This window comes from Neopsephotus bourkii, unplaced genomic scaffold, assembly GCF_033783945.1.
Source record: "Neopsephotus bourkii isolate Nb327-2 ecotype Australia unplaced genomic scaffold, CSIRO-AGI_Nbou_v1 NB_1630, whole genome shotgun sequence".
Classification (NCBI taxonomy): domain Eukaryota; kingdom Metazoa; phylum Chordata; class Aves; order Psittaciformes; family Psittacidae; genus Neopsephotus; species Neopsephotus bourkii.
The window spans coordinates 6,865,860-6,884,124 of NW_026902105.1; the positions used below are offsets into that span (position 1 = coordinate 6,865,860).

General features: G+C 35.5%; 1 protein-coding gene across 4 annotated transcripts in view; it reads right to left on the minus strand.

Moving 5' to 3' along the window:
* The window catches only part of CSMD3 (CUB and Sushi multiple domains 3), a 600,129-nt gene that overhangs the window by 70,459 nt on the left and 511,405 nt on the right, over positions 1-18,265 (minus strand). For all 4 annotated transcript variants that reach the window (XM_061373410.1, XM_061373409.1, XM_061373412.1 and 1 more), the window contains 6 exons: positions 13,618-13,806; positions 13,050-13,196; positions 10,627-10,815; positions 8,147-8,332; positions 6,652-6,846; positions 6,080-6,253 (listed from right to left, as the gene is read on the minus strand). In XM_061373410.1, coding sequence (XP_061229394.1) covers positions 6,080-6,253; positions 6,652-6,846; positions 8,147-8,332; positions 10,627-10,815; positions 13,050-13,196; positions 13,618-13,806 — 1,080 coding nt within the window. The remainder of the gene's footprint in view (positions 1-6,079; positions 6,254-6,651; positions 6,847-8,146; positions 8,333-10,626; positions 10,816-13,049; positions 13,197-13,617; positions 13,807-18,265) is intronic.

Consider the following 18,265-nt stretch of genomic DNA (forward strand, 5'->3'; position numbering starts at 1 on the left):
AATAGTGAGTTTGGGGTTTTGAAGTTCTGGGTTTTTTTCATTCTGGAGAGCTTTCAGATTACTGCTGATTCTCTGGTAGTCTGAGAAAAACAAATACCACATGTGTATAGTTTTTTTGAGAAACTACTTTTATTTCTGAATGAGACATCTAATTGAATCATTAAAGAAGATGAGCATTTTAGTTTTGAAATTTGGCATTTTGAAACTGAAGAAAAAATTATAAAACTGTCGTAATAATTAACCTTCATTCAATGTAACCACAAGGCGTGGCTAGCTGCCTTTTGTAATGAGACAGCTAAATTACTCCTAAATGCAATCTAAAACAGCTCAGGAGCTAAATTCTGCAGGTGGATTATTTTCACTGGGGACTGAAAGCAAATACTGCAAAATGGGTATCATACTGAAAGAAATCTCTGTAAAGACAAACATAATCTGACAGAAAAACTACAGCAGAAAACTGAAAACAGATGAAAAACGATAAAGAAATAGAAAGCAAAGGAATGCTATGAAAAAAACTAAGAGTACTTTTGGGAAAACAAAGGTTATAACATTGAGCAACAACATTGACTCTTTTTTTAAATAATTTTTGTAGTTTGACAGGAAATGCATTTAGCAAATAGATGAGCAAGCATTTAAGAAATACCGATTCTATTATAAATTTGCAGGCAGTATGCCATTGAATACTTACTTATAATGGATAAAAGATTTCATAATACTGTTATTTTCTAATGGACTATCAGTTTTTTATCCCCAAAGTAATTGATTCTAAGATCAATTACAAGCAAATATAAAACTTTGTAGTCACCTTGACAAGCTATTGAAAACAAAAATATGAAAAAATAATCATGTAAGATTTGTAGAAGATACAGGAGGAAGTGGCTCAAGCAGCAAGATCAATATTGTACTTCTGATCTGCATTTATCAGAATGAGAGAAAAAAAAATACACATTTGTCTGGTATATTGCCAATACAAACAAATAATAAGTAGAACATTTACTGCACTGCATTAAGAACATAGTTATGAATAGAAGAAAAAGTTGAAATAAAATTAGCAAATTTTAAGGAAAACCTCCAATCATAGAATCATAGAATAGCCAGGGTTGGAAAGGACCTTAAGATCATCAAGTTCGAATCCCTCTGCCATGGGCAGGGACACCTCGCTCTAAACCATATCACCCAAGGCTTCGTCCAACCTGGCCTTGAACACCGCCAGGGATGGAGCATTCACAACCTCCTTGGGCAACCTATTCCAGTGCCTCACCACCCTAACAGGAAAGAATTTCCTCCTTATATCCAATCTAAACTTCCCCTGTTTAAGTTTTAACCCATTACCCCTTGTCCTATCACTACAGTCCCTAATGAAGAGTCCCTCCCCCGCATCCCTATAGGCCCCCTTCAGATACTGGAAGGCTGCTAGGAGGTCTCCACGGTTCTCTTATCCAGGCTGAACAGCCCCAACTTTCTTAGCCGATCTTCATATGGGAGGTGCTCCAGTCCCCTGATCATTCATTCTTGTGGCCCTCCTCTGGACTTGTTCCAACAGATCCATGTCCTTTTTATGTTGAAGACACCAGAACTGCACACAGTACTCCAAGTGAGGTCTCACGAGAGCAGAGGAAAGGGGCAGGATCACCTCCTTTGACCCGCTGGTCATGCTCCTTTTGATGCAGCCCAGGATACGGTTGGCTTTCTGGGCTGCAAGCGTACACTGCCAGCTCATGTTAAATTTCTCATTGATCAACACTTCCAGGTCCTTCTCCGCAGGGCTGCTCTGAATCTCTTCTCTGCCCAGCCTGTATCTGTGCCTGGCATTGCTCCAACCCGGGTTAAACTTCACGAGGCTGGCATCAGCCCACCTCACAAGCGTGTCAAGGTCCCTCTAAATGGCATTCCTTCCCTCCAGCATATCAACCAAACCACACAGCTTGGTGTCATTGGCAAACTTGCTGAGGATGCACTCAATCCCACTGCCCATGTCAGGGACAAAGATGTTAAACAAGACCAGTCCCTAGATCTTAATGTAACCCATAATTTATAACTGAAACAAAAGATGTAACTTTTGCAATGGCAATGGATGAATGCTGCAGGAAAGTCACAGATTGAGGGTGGAAGCACTATAACATTCTCTATTTCCAGTTTAGAAAAGCTTGAGTATAGTAACTAGATGAAATATTATTAAGAAACAAAATTAGTAAAAAAGTAAGAATGAAGGATATTAATAACGTGTGAGCACCAAATAAATTACCTAACTTGACATGAAATCCAGCTTTAGCAATGAAGAACTAGCATAGCAACTTGGCGTCAGAACCTTTGAAACCTCATCTGCAAATGAGGTTTCCTGTCTGCCGGTTAAACTCTGAGATGCAAGAGTAGGAATAAATGAATACAGAAACATTGCATTACATGGCAAAACCATGTCCATGCTTATTTTAGTTGTAAGCAATGTCAAACATGAGCACAGAAGTGAAAGAATTCTACAAATCAAGATATTAATGAAAAAAAAGAGAGTTAGGCTATTCAACAAAGTTAATTAACCCGTCAAGATGACCTCAGCTGAGGAGGAAATAATTATTTTCAGGAAATCCTTTTTTCTCTACAGGGCTTGCACGTCTTGGAAAGAAAGGGACTATTCATCAGGGACTGTAGTGATAGGACAAGGGGAAATGGGTTCAAATTTAAACAGGGTAGATTTTAAGTTGCATATTACGATGAAATTCTTTACTGTGAGAGTGTTGAGGCACTGGAACAGGCTGCCAAAGAAAGTTGTGGATGCTCCATCCCTAGCAGTGTTCAAAGCCTGGCTGGACAGGGCCATGAACAGCCTGGTCTACTGAAAGGTGTCCCTGCCCATGGCAGGGGAGTTGGAACTAGATGATCTTAAGGCCCCTTCCTACCTAAATCATACTGTGTCTCTATGGTTAAATGGCAACCAAAGTAATACAGAAACATTTTAAAATCTAAAAAATGACCTCAAGACAATTTATTTCAGCACATACTAATCTCCACCACATCAACTTCAACACACAGCTATTTTAAAAATTGTGCTGCTTTCTGGAAATGAGTAAGTATTTCCTCCTGCCAAGCTACATTAGCCAATCTCCCTTCCAAATAAATAAAAAACCCAACCCACAACAAAAGGTGCTGCAAAAATAATTATCTTCTGATAGTGCTTCTCCTTTGAGTTAAAAAGTCTAAAATAGTGTTAATGTAAAAAGGGAAGACAATCTCAAACGTAGAAAAACTTCTGAAAATGTTGAGAAGTTCTATTCATCATTCAGATATCAGTTTAAAAATCTGAAAGTACTATTGAGCCTTCTACAAAGCAGATCCTAATTATTTGCACTCTTGGAAACGCTCAGTTTAATAAATGGCTGATTACAGGTATAAAAAAAAAAAAACCATAAAACTTTTCTATAGTTATGAAAATATTTGTTTTAATGATCATTGTTACTCAATTTGATTTAAAACTTATCTTGTTCTAGTACTCTTTTGTATTTAATTAGGTTCAACACTAACTAGTTTTAGGTTCTGTTGCTGATACCTGTATTCTCATTTATTCCAAATTCATAAATTCCTCAAATTACAAATAACTGGAATGGAAATTAAGTAGTCTAACACAATGAATAAGCAAAATTTAGTAGTTTTGGAAAAAAAAATCTGTATTTTTTACCAATTATGTGGATATTATTTTATCCTGTAGGATTTCATTACTGTCATATAAGTGTACACTTAAAAGCACCTTCCACATGTAAAATACAAATACACTGGTAACCACTTGAGTCCAAGCATAAGTACGTTTTTCAGCAAGTAAAAGTGGACAGGCTCTAAGATAAAATATAAAAAAGGTTAATGGCTGTGAGCAGAGAAGTTTTAGAAGCAGAAAGTGAAATTTAAATTTTTCTTACTATTTTTTAGTGATTGAGGACAAACCCCAGAATTTATTCATAAGTTGCACAAAAATGTATTTCTTGGATCTTTACCTGCTCCATAGATCTTCCTGTTGTATTTTATTTCCCTTCTCCCACATTCGACCATATCCTTAATTTCCTACACCTTCCGTCGACTTTTTCTTTTTCAACCTCCTTAAACCAATTTCTGACTTCTGATTTTTCATTGGCTAAACACATCCCTCCAGCTTAATCACTTGTTGAAGAAACAAAAATTTAACTAAGTTACTCTGAGTCATCCCAGAAAGTTGATTCCCGCACAGTGATGTAGCACAGCAGGCAGTAATTATGGTAGCCATTACCCTCTCCCTTTTATACATTTGCTCTTGTCACCACCTTTTCCTTTTTTTCTTGTTTTTCCAAGGCATACATACTTTTTTTATATGCTATATATAATGAATACTACACTCTATAAGTAAAACTTCTATTCATGTTCTCTTCAACAGTTTGCAAAGCTTTGAAGATATGAAGATATACATTTGAATATTAAAGGTAGTCCTATCAGTCTGATACAAAAGGTATCTTTTAATTACTGTTTTCCTCTCTAGTCCTATAGTTGTTTTAATACGTTTTCTTAACTGCTTATTATTACTGGATAATATAGTATATGAACTTAATTATAATTAATATCTTCTGAGAAGGGTTGAAAATGATTTAACCTATTAATATAAGATTATATTAATTTTTTAGTTTTACAGACAAATGCAGGAGAAATTAAATTCATTCTGTGTGATCTTCACCTGACATAAAATTATTTTGGCAAAATTCTTAAATGCAAGTATTTTTTCAAGGTGCTGTTCACAAATAGCAGACAATTTGGCTGATTTGTCTTTTTTACATTTCTCCAAACTTCAACAGCTGTAACCTTTACAGATAACCCGTTAAAAGAAAACCCAGACAAAACAAAAAACAGAACATTTTGATTACACACATATTATACTGTCCCTGAACTTTTAGATTTGGAAGTCTGTATTACCATTTCTGACAGCTTAGAAGAAAAAGAAACTCCAACATGAACATTTTTTTTCTTCTTATCTCTCTCTGCTAAATGGTTTTCGCTGTAAAACTGAAACATAAACAAAGCCTCCCTATCCCCTCATCTATATGTCAGAAAACATTTCAGCATCGGACCAGTAGCCTGATAAGCAAACCTTTTGCTCATTCACGAGTCATCTAAATTAAACTTAAATTAAGATTTGCACTGAAAAAATGCTGTATTACAGAAATAAAATTGTTTGGGATGTAGAGTGGCCTAAAAAGGTAAACAGCAATCTACACAAAGAGATACTGCAACAACCCCTATATTTAATGTATAGTTCAGAATCTTACAAAAGTCTCAGTCCATGAATGTTCTTTTACATTCTCATGTCAAATAACAAGGTATAATATGACCTTTATAGAGTTCTAAAACTGGAACACTATCGTAGCTTTGATTTCTACTGAAACTAAAATGTTAATTGCATACAGTGTTAAAATCAAGGCCTCTGCAGTTAACAAAACAACCCAGATCAAGTACATATAATAATAATGAATTAAAAAGAAGCCCTGAAATACTATTGCCAGGGATCACATGTTCACATGCTCATTTTATTCATAAACTCTTCAGGGACTGGTGTCTGAGTATTTTAAATAAGAGAAGATGTCTAACCATGTACAACTAAAGTTTGTCAAAACTGATATTGTCTGGATAGAGATTTTCTTTGAGAAATAAAGTTGTAGCACTCCTGCGAAGTTTTAACTTTTTTTTTTCTGTATCTTTTGCAAGTGTGCAGATTAATTCTGTGACATAACCACTGAGTTCAGGACTACTGTGCAGGTATTTGACAGGGAATATGGATTAAAGCTGATACATCTAGAATCAATCAGTCTTACTGCCTATGTACAGGTCTAGTCTAGAGGCATACACAATAATCCAGTGACACAGGTTTTGTATGTTGGAAAGATACTGAAAAAGGTATTAAATCTGTGGAAAGGTAACCATAGTTATAATTAAACATAGCCACACAAATTTTTAAAATGCAGAACTCTCCTCAATGTCTGTGCTAACAGAAAGAGACAAGCTGATTCATGTCAGTTACTTTTGTCTGCTAGAGAGAAAGAAAATAAGGAAGCCATGACATTAGTATCCATACCTAAACATCTGGTCTCAATTCCCCTCCAGAGTCCAGAAGACAGACATTCTCTCACTGCAGAGCCAACTAGCATGTATCCAGAGTCACAAGTAAATATAGCTGTAGATCCGTACGTGATTTGAGTTCCAATCTTCTTCCCATTTGGAGGTGTAGGAAGTTCTCCACAAGAAATAACTTTATGGCAAAACCAAATCAAAACAGGTATGTACAGCTGAGTATCGCAAGCACAGTAATAACTATCAACCAGAAATACTTATGAGTATTTTTGCCAATTATCAACTAGTCCACTTACCTCTATATTACAGTGAAACAGACAAATACATTTCAGAGTATTAAGCATTTTTCATTTAAAAAAAAAAGATCCAGGTCATGCTTACAGCTATTTCCTTGTCACTGAACCTAATGGACTTTATTTGTAAATAATAGCCTTCAGGATACCCAGGAATTCCAGCCAGGAAATATTTTTCCAATTAACAGATTCCAATATATAATTAGTTAATTTTTATTTCAGAAAAAAAAAATAAATTTTGTCTGAAGTCTGTAGAGCAGATGCACATAAAACATGTACTCACTCTGGCAGTAAGGTCGCTCATTTCTCCAACTCCAAGTGCCATTAGCAAGACACTCGATAGATGCTGGTCCCAAACCATAATATCCTGGATCACAGCTGAAAACTACTTTTGTTTTATACTCATAATGTGAACCATTCACTATTTTCCATCTTCCATGTTCCAGTGTAAAAGAATTGATGCTTGGACATGTAACAACTTCCAAAATAATGAAAATACATAGTTAGTTGTGGCTTAATACAGGGAAATTAGGAAAACCTGTGCCCTTATTAATTCAGAAATATGTTTTAAACACAGTGAAATAATATTTGAAGAGCAAGGCTGTATCTGAAATTGCCTCTGATTATCATGCATGAGTTGTCTTATTAGTAAGTAATGATCTATGGCCCAGACAGAGCAGTGACTCTCTATGCAACTGGTGTACACAGAATCTGATTGAATACACTGTAAATTGAGAGTCATGGAACTACTGTGATACTTTATGTCAGCCATCAGAGTATTTACTAAAATGGTAGATACTTTTCAATTTTTCTACCCAGATAAATTCTATGAGATCTTAAACACTCATTCGGAGAAGCTGTACATCGGTGACAGATAAAATCCTATCTATATCCAGATGGTTTTTCAGCAGCTACACAATTTTATGCTCTTCTTCCAACCCCTCCTAAAAGCTCTACAACCCTAATCTAACATATCAAAAGACAGGGAATAACATTTTTGCTGGATACTACTTTCTCTCCATTTGCACTGGTTCTTTAGATAGAGGGAAAGTCATGAGAGAATGGAATTTTTAACAGCAATAAAAAGGAAGAAAAGAAAAACAGGAAAATCTCTGAAAATTATTCTAGGGTATGCTTTCTTTCCTCTCCAAAATTCATTGGGTGAAATAAACAAAATCTTAATGTGCAACAGATATGATAACATTTCTTTATCAGTCTTACAATCACTTGGGTTTTCATACCCCATTTATAACGAATGGTATCCACTTCTTTCTGGGATTGAACATACATTTTTCTTTCAGTGATACTCCCCCAAGTTTAGATGGTGTAGGATTATAATGATGAGTGGAATATAAATAATAAGCAACTCTTTTGACAAAGTATCCCAGAGTACCAGAGCTTTTTAAATTCTGTATAGTAAACAGGATTCTTTTAACAGTATATAAGCAATGTGAACTGTGAACCTCCCACTAAGGAGATGGCTTTTGCATAAACCTCTGCAACCATTAACTTTCATGTAGCTATAAATTAATCACCAGTTTGAAAATTTTCATAATTTCTAGTGTACTTCTTCTGCTGTCACAGAATGCTTCAATATATAGCTCAGGTACATACTTTTCAAATGTGTATTTCGCAATAATTTAATACCAACAATTATTCATAGATTAAAGTAACCAGAATCAGAAAGTTTAAGTAATGTGAAGATTTGTGCTCTGGATAAATAAACAAAAAATATGGCCAGGTTCTTACTTGCTGAAGAGTTTTTACTTGTTACTTACCTACACAGCGAGGTGTTTTATTGTGATTGCTCCAGGTACCATCTGGCTGGCAGACTGCAGTAGTAAGTTCCTTGGCTGATAGCCTATATCCATCATTGCAAAAATAAGTAACACGAGTGCCAACTAAGTAATCTGTGGTTAATATCCCACCATTCAATGGAGCTTTAGGAATTCCACACGATATTGCTGAGTAAAGAGAAAGACATAGTTATTTTCTATCATCTTCTGCACTATGAACTCCCGCTTGCTCACCTCAAAGTGTTTATGCATTGTAGGTCCCTGGAAACTATGCAAAGAAAGATAAGGAGGTGACTGGTGACAGCCAACATGGCTTCACTAAGTGCAAATCATGCCTGAACTGATTTGGTGACCTTCTATGATGGGGTTACAGCACTGCAGCATAAGGGAAGAGCAACTGACATCATCTACCTGGACTTGTGCAAGGCATTTGACAATGTCTTGCGTGATAACCTTGTTTCTAAGATGGTGGAACAAACCACTGATGGACCTCTTAGTGGATGAAGAATTGGCTGGATGGTCGTACTCTAAGACTTGCTGTCAGTGGCTTGATGTCCAGCTAAAGACCAGCAATGAGTGGTGTTTTGCAGGGGCACTCTCCTCATTCCTCTCTCTCACACTGCTGTGCAGTGTTCTGCCCTATGTGCTTCTCCCCCTCAGCTCTGCTTTCGTGAAACCCTCCTGCAGTATTGCATCCAACTCTGGGTTCCTCAACATAAGATGTACATGGACCTGATGGAGAAAGTCCAGTGAAGTGTCACAAAGATGGTCAGAGAGCTGGAGCAGCTCTCCAATGCAAACAGGCTGAGAGAGTTGGAGTTATTCAGCCTGGAGATGACTTTGAACTACTCTGTAGTGAAACTGTACTGCTCAGTAGTAAGGCGAATGGCAAAGCTATTCTTGTCTTGTCTTGTAAATACCCTTTATGAAAGAACAATGGAGCGATCTACTGATGATGTTCTCAAACTTTTGATACAAGTGATTGTAGCATAAGCCGACTGTATCAGTCACGTACATTGGATGATTTTCTCTTCAGCAAAACAATGGAAAATTAGATGTATGGAAGCAGCTTGTTCCTGAGGCATTTTGCCCTAATGCCTTTAGGTTGAACCTAAAGAGTTTGCTGTTGTGAGCTGCAGCTACATAAAACGGCCACAAATCACTTTCTGTGCATAAGCACTTGCTGGGAGAATTAAATTCATATCACGTATCAAAGCTCACCTTATAATGTATAATTATAATTAACTGTTATTAATGGTTATTCAATTAATACATACATAAAATAATTTTCAATATTCTAACATTTGGTGGCAACAGTCTTTGTATTTGATCAGACACCATGAAATTACTAAGCACTTAACACCAGTTGTTCTTAAAGTATTATCCGAGTATTACAAGTATTCCCATTACTGAACTCAGTATGTTGAGAATAATTATCTGCTATTTGAATTTGGTAAATTGCTTGTTTTGATTTGTTAGTTTATTTTTAATTCAACATTGTTTGCAACATATAATTAACAATCTGATCAAGTTCTAGAAATAAGTGACATGAAGGCAGTCCTTTGATAACTGATCTAGGAAAAAAGCTTAAGTAATGTATGTAGCAAATGCATTGCCTGTGCTGTTTTCCTGGGGAAGGGGGGCAATTTCAGTTTTTAAAAATACAGGCACACTTTTTATGTATTAAGACAGAAATAGGTTAGGTTGCTTTCCCTTAGAAACATATAGTTCAAAGACTTTTTGTCCATTAACATGGAACAGTCCCATATCATTTATCTCTGCTGTTTTTTTTTTAATAAAGACATCTCCAAAGTTTCATGAAAAACATCCATTCTAACAGCTCACTGAAAAGTGACATAGGTTATGCTATCAGAACAGAAGCGTTTCTTTTTTTTTTTAGGAAAGGATGAATTACAATAGTTTTGATGGGTATTAAATAAGAATTTCCTTTTCATTGTTAAGTAGAAAAAGATTTGCTTTTTATAAGGCAGCAGAACTAAATATAGAGTTAACCTGATGAATCTTTCAAATTTTAATTCAAACCATGGAAGATTAGAATGGCATCATAGGCAATGCCTTTTAATCCAGTGTCCTGTTCTTGGAAATGTAGCAATTTTCAGGTTTTCTATTTGCTATATAGTTCTTGGATCATAAATGAGCTTTACTAAATATTCAGTCTCAAATAACCTTTTTGAGTAATTTCACATTTAAAATTTCTTGTGCATTTTTCCCCTCACAGAGATGTAGATTATTCTTAGTATCTGTCAGTCTTGAGAAATTCTGTTGAAATACTATTTCTTAAGAAAAGACATTTGTTTTTTTAAGTTTTATCAGGCAGAAAAATTCTGGTAGAAAGGCATGACCATGACGTAATTACCTGCTATTCTTTTTTAACTGATGGCTTACATTAGAAAAGGAAAAAGAAAGTTCCTTACATTGTATTTTATACTGAAAGAATTTACCTTGACAAGCTGGGACTGGAACATCCCATGAGTAATAACCATATGGAGACTTCCTGCATACAGCAGTACTTTTCCCAATAAGCCGAAAACCTCTATCGCAAGCCCAGCGAACCATGCTGTTGAGCTGTCCACCTGTCTGACTGACAATGAAACCATGTGGAGGGGACTCTGGAGTACTACAGTAGAGAGCTGTAAAAATAAATATTGAATAAATGAAAGGTACATTTAGAATTCAGATGACAATTCTTGACAATTCAGTCGACATCTAATGACAAGCTGAAAAAACATCAATAAAAGTTGTTAAGTGGTTGTATTTTGTGTCCTGATCATGCAGGTATTAAGCAATTTCACAAAGTGTAAAGGCAAAAAATAAAAGGGTTTCAGGTTTTAGCAGTCTCAAAGGAAATATAGTGGTAGTCCACTTGTATAACTGTTTTATCATCATCTTTCTTAAACCAAGTAAGCTACAGATTTTCAGTTCATGATAAAATTTATTGCAATTGCATAAATTTCAGTAGTATGCAATTTTTATTTTTTATTTTTTTTTTTTTGCAATGAAAACCTATAGGGCAAACTGCACATAACTTTTTAAATCATTTTTTCTTTCTGGTCCTAAATGAATCATTAATTTCAAGTTCTGTGATACAATGAACTGAAGTGAGCTAGCAAATCCAAATAGATTTTAATTATATTCATGAGTGTCACCATAAATCCATGGAAAAAAAAAATGGTATCTAGTAGGTCACTTGGGTTTAGCCTACCTTGCCAAACGAATGGACCAGAAAGGACCTACGACCTGATAACAAGGTTAAGATAAATGTTGTTTAAGAATTTTACTTTGTCTCTGATTAGTTTTGCTCAAGGATGAGCCAAAACTGCTTAGCCAAGACAGCAATTTCCCATTTTGAAGGAAAAAAAAATTAAGTTGGAAGTTTGCTTCTAAGTGCATCCTTCATGCTTTGAAGACACATTGAGAACCACTGGTATGTATTTTCTCAGGCAAATACAGAAGTACTACTTCACTTGCACTTTAGGCCTTCTGTGTTCCACGACTTCAGGGCAAAGGTTTTCTCAGACAAAGGTTTCTTCTGATCAGGATGGAATCATGTGGCTGTTTACTCTTTATTGAAACACTGCCCTATCTTTCAGATCACATGGTATGAAAATATTTTCTTCCTTACACTAAATTGCCTCTGCTTTATACTCTTGAAAGAATCAGACATATACACAACCCTGCTTCTTCAGCATATAAGAAAATATACTGTGACATTTTCTGTGTGGTACAGATCACCAGTAAATATTTCCTGACTACCTTCTAATGGTTCTGTCACTGACAGTAAGAAGAGAGTTTTAAGAACTTTCTCTTCTTTCTAACAAGTAATATATGCAATGAAAATGGGTACTATATAATACATTATGTCTGGCCAAAAGTGAATTTTATCTAGCTATACAACAAACATGTTACTTCTGAGAAAAATGTCCCCTCCTAAAGGGAAAGATGATGCTGATACTGATTAACAGGCCTTTGTTAGTCTAATTATTTTTCTGCAACAGTGAATTAGCCAAAAAAAGTAGCAGAAATAATTTTATATTTATTCTCTACTACTTTCTCCACTTTGCAAAGTGAAATTGTTTTATGCCAGTACCTTCTCCAGTATCTACAGATACTCTCCCCAGTACTTTTCATTAAGTGCATTTTACGCCTTTTGTCATGATAAAAAAAAAATTGTGCAATTGCTGTCAACTGCAACAGATATACTTTAACTTGATTAATGAATAGTAGTATCCACTAAAAAACTGATATTAGACAATAATTCTGTAAAAGCAATTACATAAAAATCAACCTTTGTCAAGTAGCATCTTCACACCATATGCACAAATATGTTCATTAGAATTAATAGCACACACAATGCTGGCTTTTTTAGCATACTAACTGATCTTTTCTAATACTGATTGCTGCTTCTGTTGAACCTCACAAAGTTCCATCCTTCTGAGTTTCACATTTTTTCACCTTATATTTGTTTTCACACATTCCTTGTTACACCTGTTCCTCTGTACCACCTGAAGTGTTAATGATCCAGTAATGAAGAACACAGAGGCACATGAATGCAAATAAATGATGGGAGGGAGAACAGGAATGCTGCTTCTTTCATCTCTAGTAATGGCCTATGCCATTTTAAAGTCCTGTGAAATATTTGCTTAAATCTCTACAGAGCATGTGCTTCATATATTCTTCTTAGGTTGTGTGTGGGTTTTTTAACTCACAAGATTATTATCAACAGGTTCATATATAAAGCAGGATGGATTTCCTTTTGGTCTGGGAAATTAATGTTGCAAAATTTAGCTTCCATTACCATTTTCACATAAGTAAATTATGTTGCACACTGAAATTTTACACATTAAAGAAAGTCTGATTTACATACCTACATATCTTATCCTGAAACCTTTTTTATTGGTGCCATGATCTGCTGACCACCGGAGAAATACTTCATGGCCATGGCTGGTTATGTTTAGAGAAGACGAATAGTCCCCACTGAGAGAAATGAGCAATGGGCTGTGACTATTTGGTCCTTGATACAAAAAAGAAGAAAAAAAAAAAAAAAAGGAAAAAAGAGAAAAAGGAAGTTACAGAGTTTAAAACAAGATACAGTGAACTATATACATGCAATTAATAGATATAAAACCACCCTCCAAACAATGGTAAAACATTGTGAATTAAAAATGGAAGTTGATATTATATGTCATACATTAGGCATTACATATTTATTCAGAAAAAAATATTTCTAAATAATGCATAATTAATGCAGTACAATTTTGAAAAAGTAATCCAACAGCTCTTTTTAGCACAACAAAATAATTTTTCATTTAAGATTTTAATATATATATACTGACAAATTATGGTTTGCATAAACAATATTGATTATATAGATGCAGTATAAAATACATATATAGAGAAAAAGGATCATCCAAAGTTGTGCATCCCATAGTTACCATCAAACACCTCAAGTATATCAAATTCCTTTTCTGTCTGGAAGAATTCGAAGAACATGCTTATATTATAACCCTTTTCCACAGTAATGGTCCACGCACACATCTGAAGATTTGGGTAGCTGTCAGGATATCCAGGGCTCAGTATTACTCCTGTTGAATCCAGACGCATTTCATTGGCTGGACAGAGAACTGTGAAATAGAAAGATTGGTAAAAATGGTAAAGACCAACATTTCTGTTTCATGTGATTGACAACATTTTCCAGAGTTTAAAAGATCTGCATTACTCATTTTAGTTCTGTAAATCAGAAAGATTGTCAACATTTTAGAAAATCATTTCGAAGTCAGAATAAAACTCTAAATTAATGTCTACCTTGAAAATAAGCCCTGCAACCCTCAGAAGTTATCAATTCATTACATTTTTCTTCTTTCATTCTCTAGAAGATAAGATATTCTTGTAGGCTGTACTTAAGTACAAAATTGGTGCATTGTTCAAAAACTGAACTGCAGACTTTTTTTCTTCCTCAGATTACTATTACTGTCAGCAATAACCCCAGGTAAAGTCTTGCACTGAAAGCAAAACTTGAAGACACTGTGATTTTTCATTGTCAGATTCTAAATAAAGAGTAACTAATCCCTCCCACAACCTGTCTGTATAAAGCAACACCTTAATTTTGAGTTCCTCAATCAAGCTCTAAGAAGACTGATGTAGCTGCACAAAATGTAAGCACTATTCAGACATGACGCCTTTGTTCTAGTAAATAAAAAACATGCTTCAAGCTGACATTGTGTTGCTCAGAAGGACTAACTAGACAAAAAGATGACTTATGATAATCCAGATACCTAGTTTTTAGATTCATAGAAACATCGGGAAATGCTAGGTTATTGCCTTTACATGCAACAAAACCCTCTGTTTTTATTTTACCACATCTAATACAGTCCTGTGTCTTTCCTTACCAGAAAAGCAGCAAAGAAGAGTCCTTAAAATCAAAGCTTATGACTAGCAGTAAGTATGTTGGTGTTATAATCCTTAATGAGCTATATGTTGGTGTTATAATCCTTAATGAGCTAAAGAATCTCGGGATGACATCTCCTTTTAACAAAAATGTACAACAATACAACATTTCACCGTACGACAAACACTTTCCAAGGAAATTAATATCAACTTTCCTCCTTCTAACACAGAGACAGACTCTCTCCCAGGGGAACAAATATTAAATCACATGAAGAAGAAATTATAAAAACCAGAATTTCTTAACTGCTGACAGCCTTTTCCCAAATTTAAGTCTAAGAAATAAGCAATGGAACATCCTTTAGCTTTTTCTTGAGAACATTGCTGGGAGGCTCTAAACCTCACAACATGAGAGTGTTTCCTGCAGGGATAAAAAAAAGACACATGCTCATCCCTGATGAACTCTTCCATGGGTATTGCCAAACATACCTTCACCATACTTTAAAGAATTACTTTTTCTTATTTTCCACATCATATGCTGAAGTTACTCTCATTCCACTTAGAGCTGTGCTGGGAAATACACAGAAGCTCTGGCTATTCTTTAATGTCATAGTCTGAGGAGGAATACAGGATGCTGGCAGGAAAAATGCTACTTTGTAAATAATTTATCACAAATATTTAAAGTAGCTGCTCAAACTGAGGAAAAGGTGTTTAAAAACATGATGAAGAGGCTTGATTTTGAATTTATCTTGATTCACTAAATCTACACAGAATAACAGTCCCATTAAGTAAAAACATTTGATAATACCATTTCATCTGGAAGAGGGTTAAACTTTCAGTAGCTGTTATAATCACTTGTGTTCTAGGGAGGAGGAACACAAGAAGCTGGGAGAGAGCAAAAGCAAGACACATAACCCAAACTACCCATAAGGATATTTGTCACCTCAGCCTGTCATGCTCAGTATATAGAGTGGGGGGAGCTGGTTGCTGCTCAGGTTGGGCTGGGTATCGGTATCGGTATTTGTTTTGTGCATCACTTGCTGGTCCTGGGGTTTATTTCTCTCTCCCTCTGTTGTCTCCATTTTCATTACAATTGCTATTAGTAACAGTAGTATTGTTATTACATTTTATTTCATTTCAATTGTTGTTCTTATTTCAGCCCAAGGCTTTCACTTTTACTGATCTTCCTTCCTATCTGACTGGGCGGGGAGTGAGTGAGAGGCTCCATATTTAGTAGCCAGCTGGGGTTAAAACATAACACCATGTAGTTGGAACTTTTTTCCAGTAGCTGGTTTTGCTTCATGATAAATGAACAAGTGCCTACAATTTATTCAGAACTGAACACTACTAAACAGGAGACTTAAATTCTGTTTTATTTTTTTATATTCACAACTAACACACGAAACTGCATTAGTACTCAGCTGTTACAAGTTATACAAGAAAACAACTGGATCTTAGATTTCTCCAGAACACTGAAAACAGTGTTGGCTTATTAAATACAAAAATCATATTTTTATGGGGGAAAAGTCATTGGACTATGAAGACAGATAAGAGAACACAGAAGAGAAAGTGAGAGCAATAAAGAAGAATCATCGTCATAAACAAACCTTGTAAGAATCATAGAATCACAGGATGATTGTGGTTGGAAAGGAGCTTTGAACATCATGTAGTCCAACCCCTGCCACAGGTAGAGACATCTTTTACTAGATTAGATTGCTCAAAGAGCCATCCAACCTGATCTTGAAAAAAAGAAAGCAATCTGTCTAAATATTTTAAAATACTCATCTCTCACTTTCAAAACAAGCATTTGATTGCTAACTTTAGAAAGTTGATTTCCATGTCCTGTGTTTGTCTCAGTTCATCAAGAAGAGATTGAATATAACACCTTCACATGAGAAAACTCCTGTGGCTAGAATCTGGTTGCCAAACTACAGTGATGGGCTACTTGAATTACAGACTCTATTCCGAGCAAATGAAAGAATTGATCTTGTCAGCTCCATATATACATATATATATATGTATAAACACACACACACACACATATAGAAGTGTGGCAGGAAAGCAGGAAAAGTATCTAGTAAATAAAACACATGCTCCTTTTATTTCATTTGGCTGCAGTGATTGATACAGCCAGTTTTGTTGATTCTGTATGATTTGCTTTGCAAACTCTCCTCAATTTCAGGATCTTCATCTAAACATCCCTCAGGAATTTTATAAAGGGCTAAAGAATTCTTTCTGTTCAATTGATTCTCTTGGGAATTGGGTAGCTAGGGTTCTTTTTTTTTTTTTTTTTTTTAATGAATCTAGAGCTAATGTAGCTGAGATATAGCTGAGAGTCATCACCCAAGAATTTTTTCAGGGTCCTCTGATTATGATATAAAATACAGTTTGAATCTTCTTACTCTGAAGCTTTCATTTTACCCTGAAAGTAGAAGATAATTTCAAGGAAAATTAAGGGCAAATCTACATGCTGCATATGAGAAGTATGTTTTAACAAAAGAAGGTGATAAGCATTTACATAAGCTTGTGGAATTTAGTGATTACTTTCTGATCTAAAGAAGGAAATGCTCAAGAATTTTAAGAAATACTTAAAAAGAAAAATAGAAAACAAAGTGGCATAGTTTTAAATAGTACTAAGTGTGGTGTTGTCATGGTTTAAGCTCAGCCGCAAATCACCCAGTCTCTCTCTCACTCCCCCACTTCTTTCCGTCCCCCTACTCCTGGAGGGACGGAGAGGAGAATCGAAAAGAATGCAACTCCCACGGGTTGAGATACAGTTTAGTAAATAAGGTATAACACAAATCGCTACTGCTACCACCAATAATAATAATGATAAAGGAAATAGCAAGGGAATAGAATACAACACTTCACTATCTGCCTACTTAAAACTCACCCCACCCTGCCTGACTGAGCACCAACTGATACCTAGTCCAACCCCACATAACCCTAGCCCTTCTGGGTAACTCTCAGTTACCTCCTGGGCATGACGTGCTGTGGTATGGAATATCTCTTTGACTAGTTTTGGTCAGGTGTCCTGTCTCTGCTTCCTCCCAGCTTCCTCTCCTCCCTGGCAGAGCATGATGCTCAGAAAGTCCTTGATCAGTCTAAACATTGCTAAGCCGCAACTAAAAACATTGGTGTTATCAGCGCTGTTCCTAGGCCAAAAGTCAAAAACACAGCGCTCCACCAGCTACTAATAAGGAGAAAAATGACTGCTACTGCTGAACCCAGGACAGGTGTAAGCTAACCTGGAACAATTAAAATCTCCAAATAAAATCTTAAATATATTTTGCTTCAATATTTTCTCCTAGGGATACTTTGCTGTTGACAACTATGTCTTTACTACAATACCTTGGATTCAAAATTAAATTAAGAGTTTTTAAATTCTGTTCAGCAGCACTTTTCAGATTTAACAAATAAATGAATGTTGAATGTGGGTATTAATTTCAAGTTAAAAATTGAAGCAAAATTTAACCAAAACTCACCAAACAGTTGGTAAAATATCTAACATATACACAAGGTTAAGGCAACAGAAGTTAACACTGTCAAGTCTAACAACAAACCTATGCTCTGCCTAATCATAGGATCATAGAATCATAGAATAGTTAGGGTGGGAAAGGACCTTAAGATCATCAAGTTCCAACCCCCTGCCATGGGCAGGGACACCTTGCTGTAAACCATATTACCCAAGGCCTCATC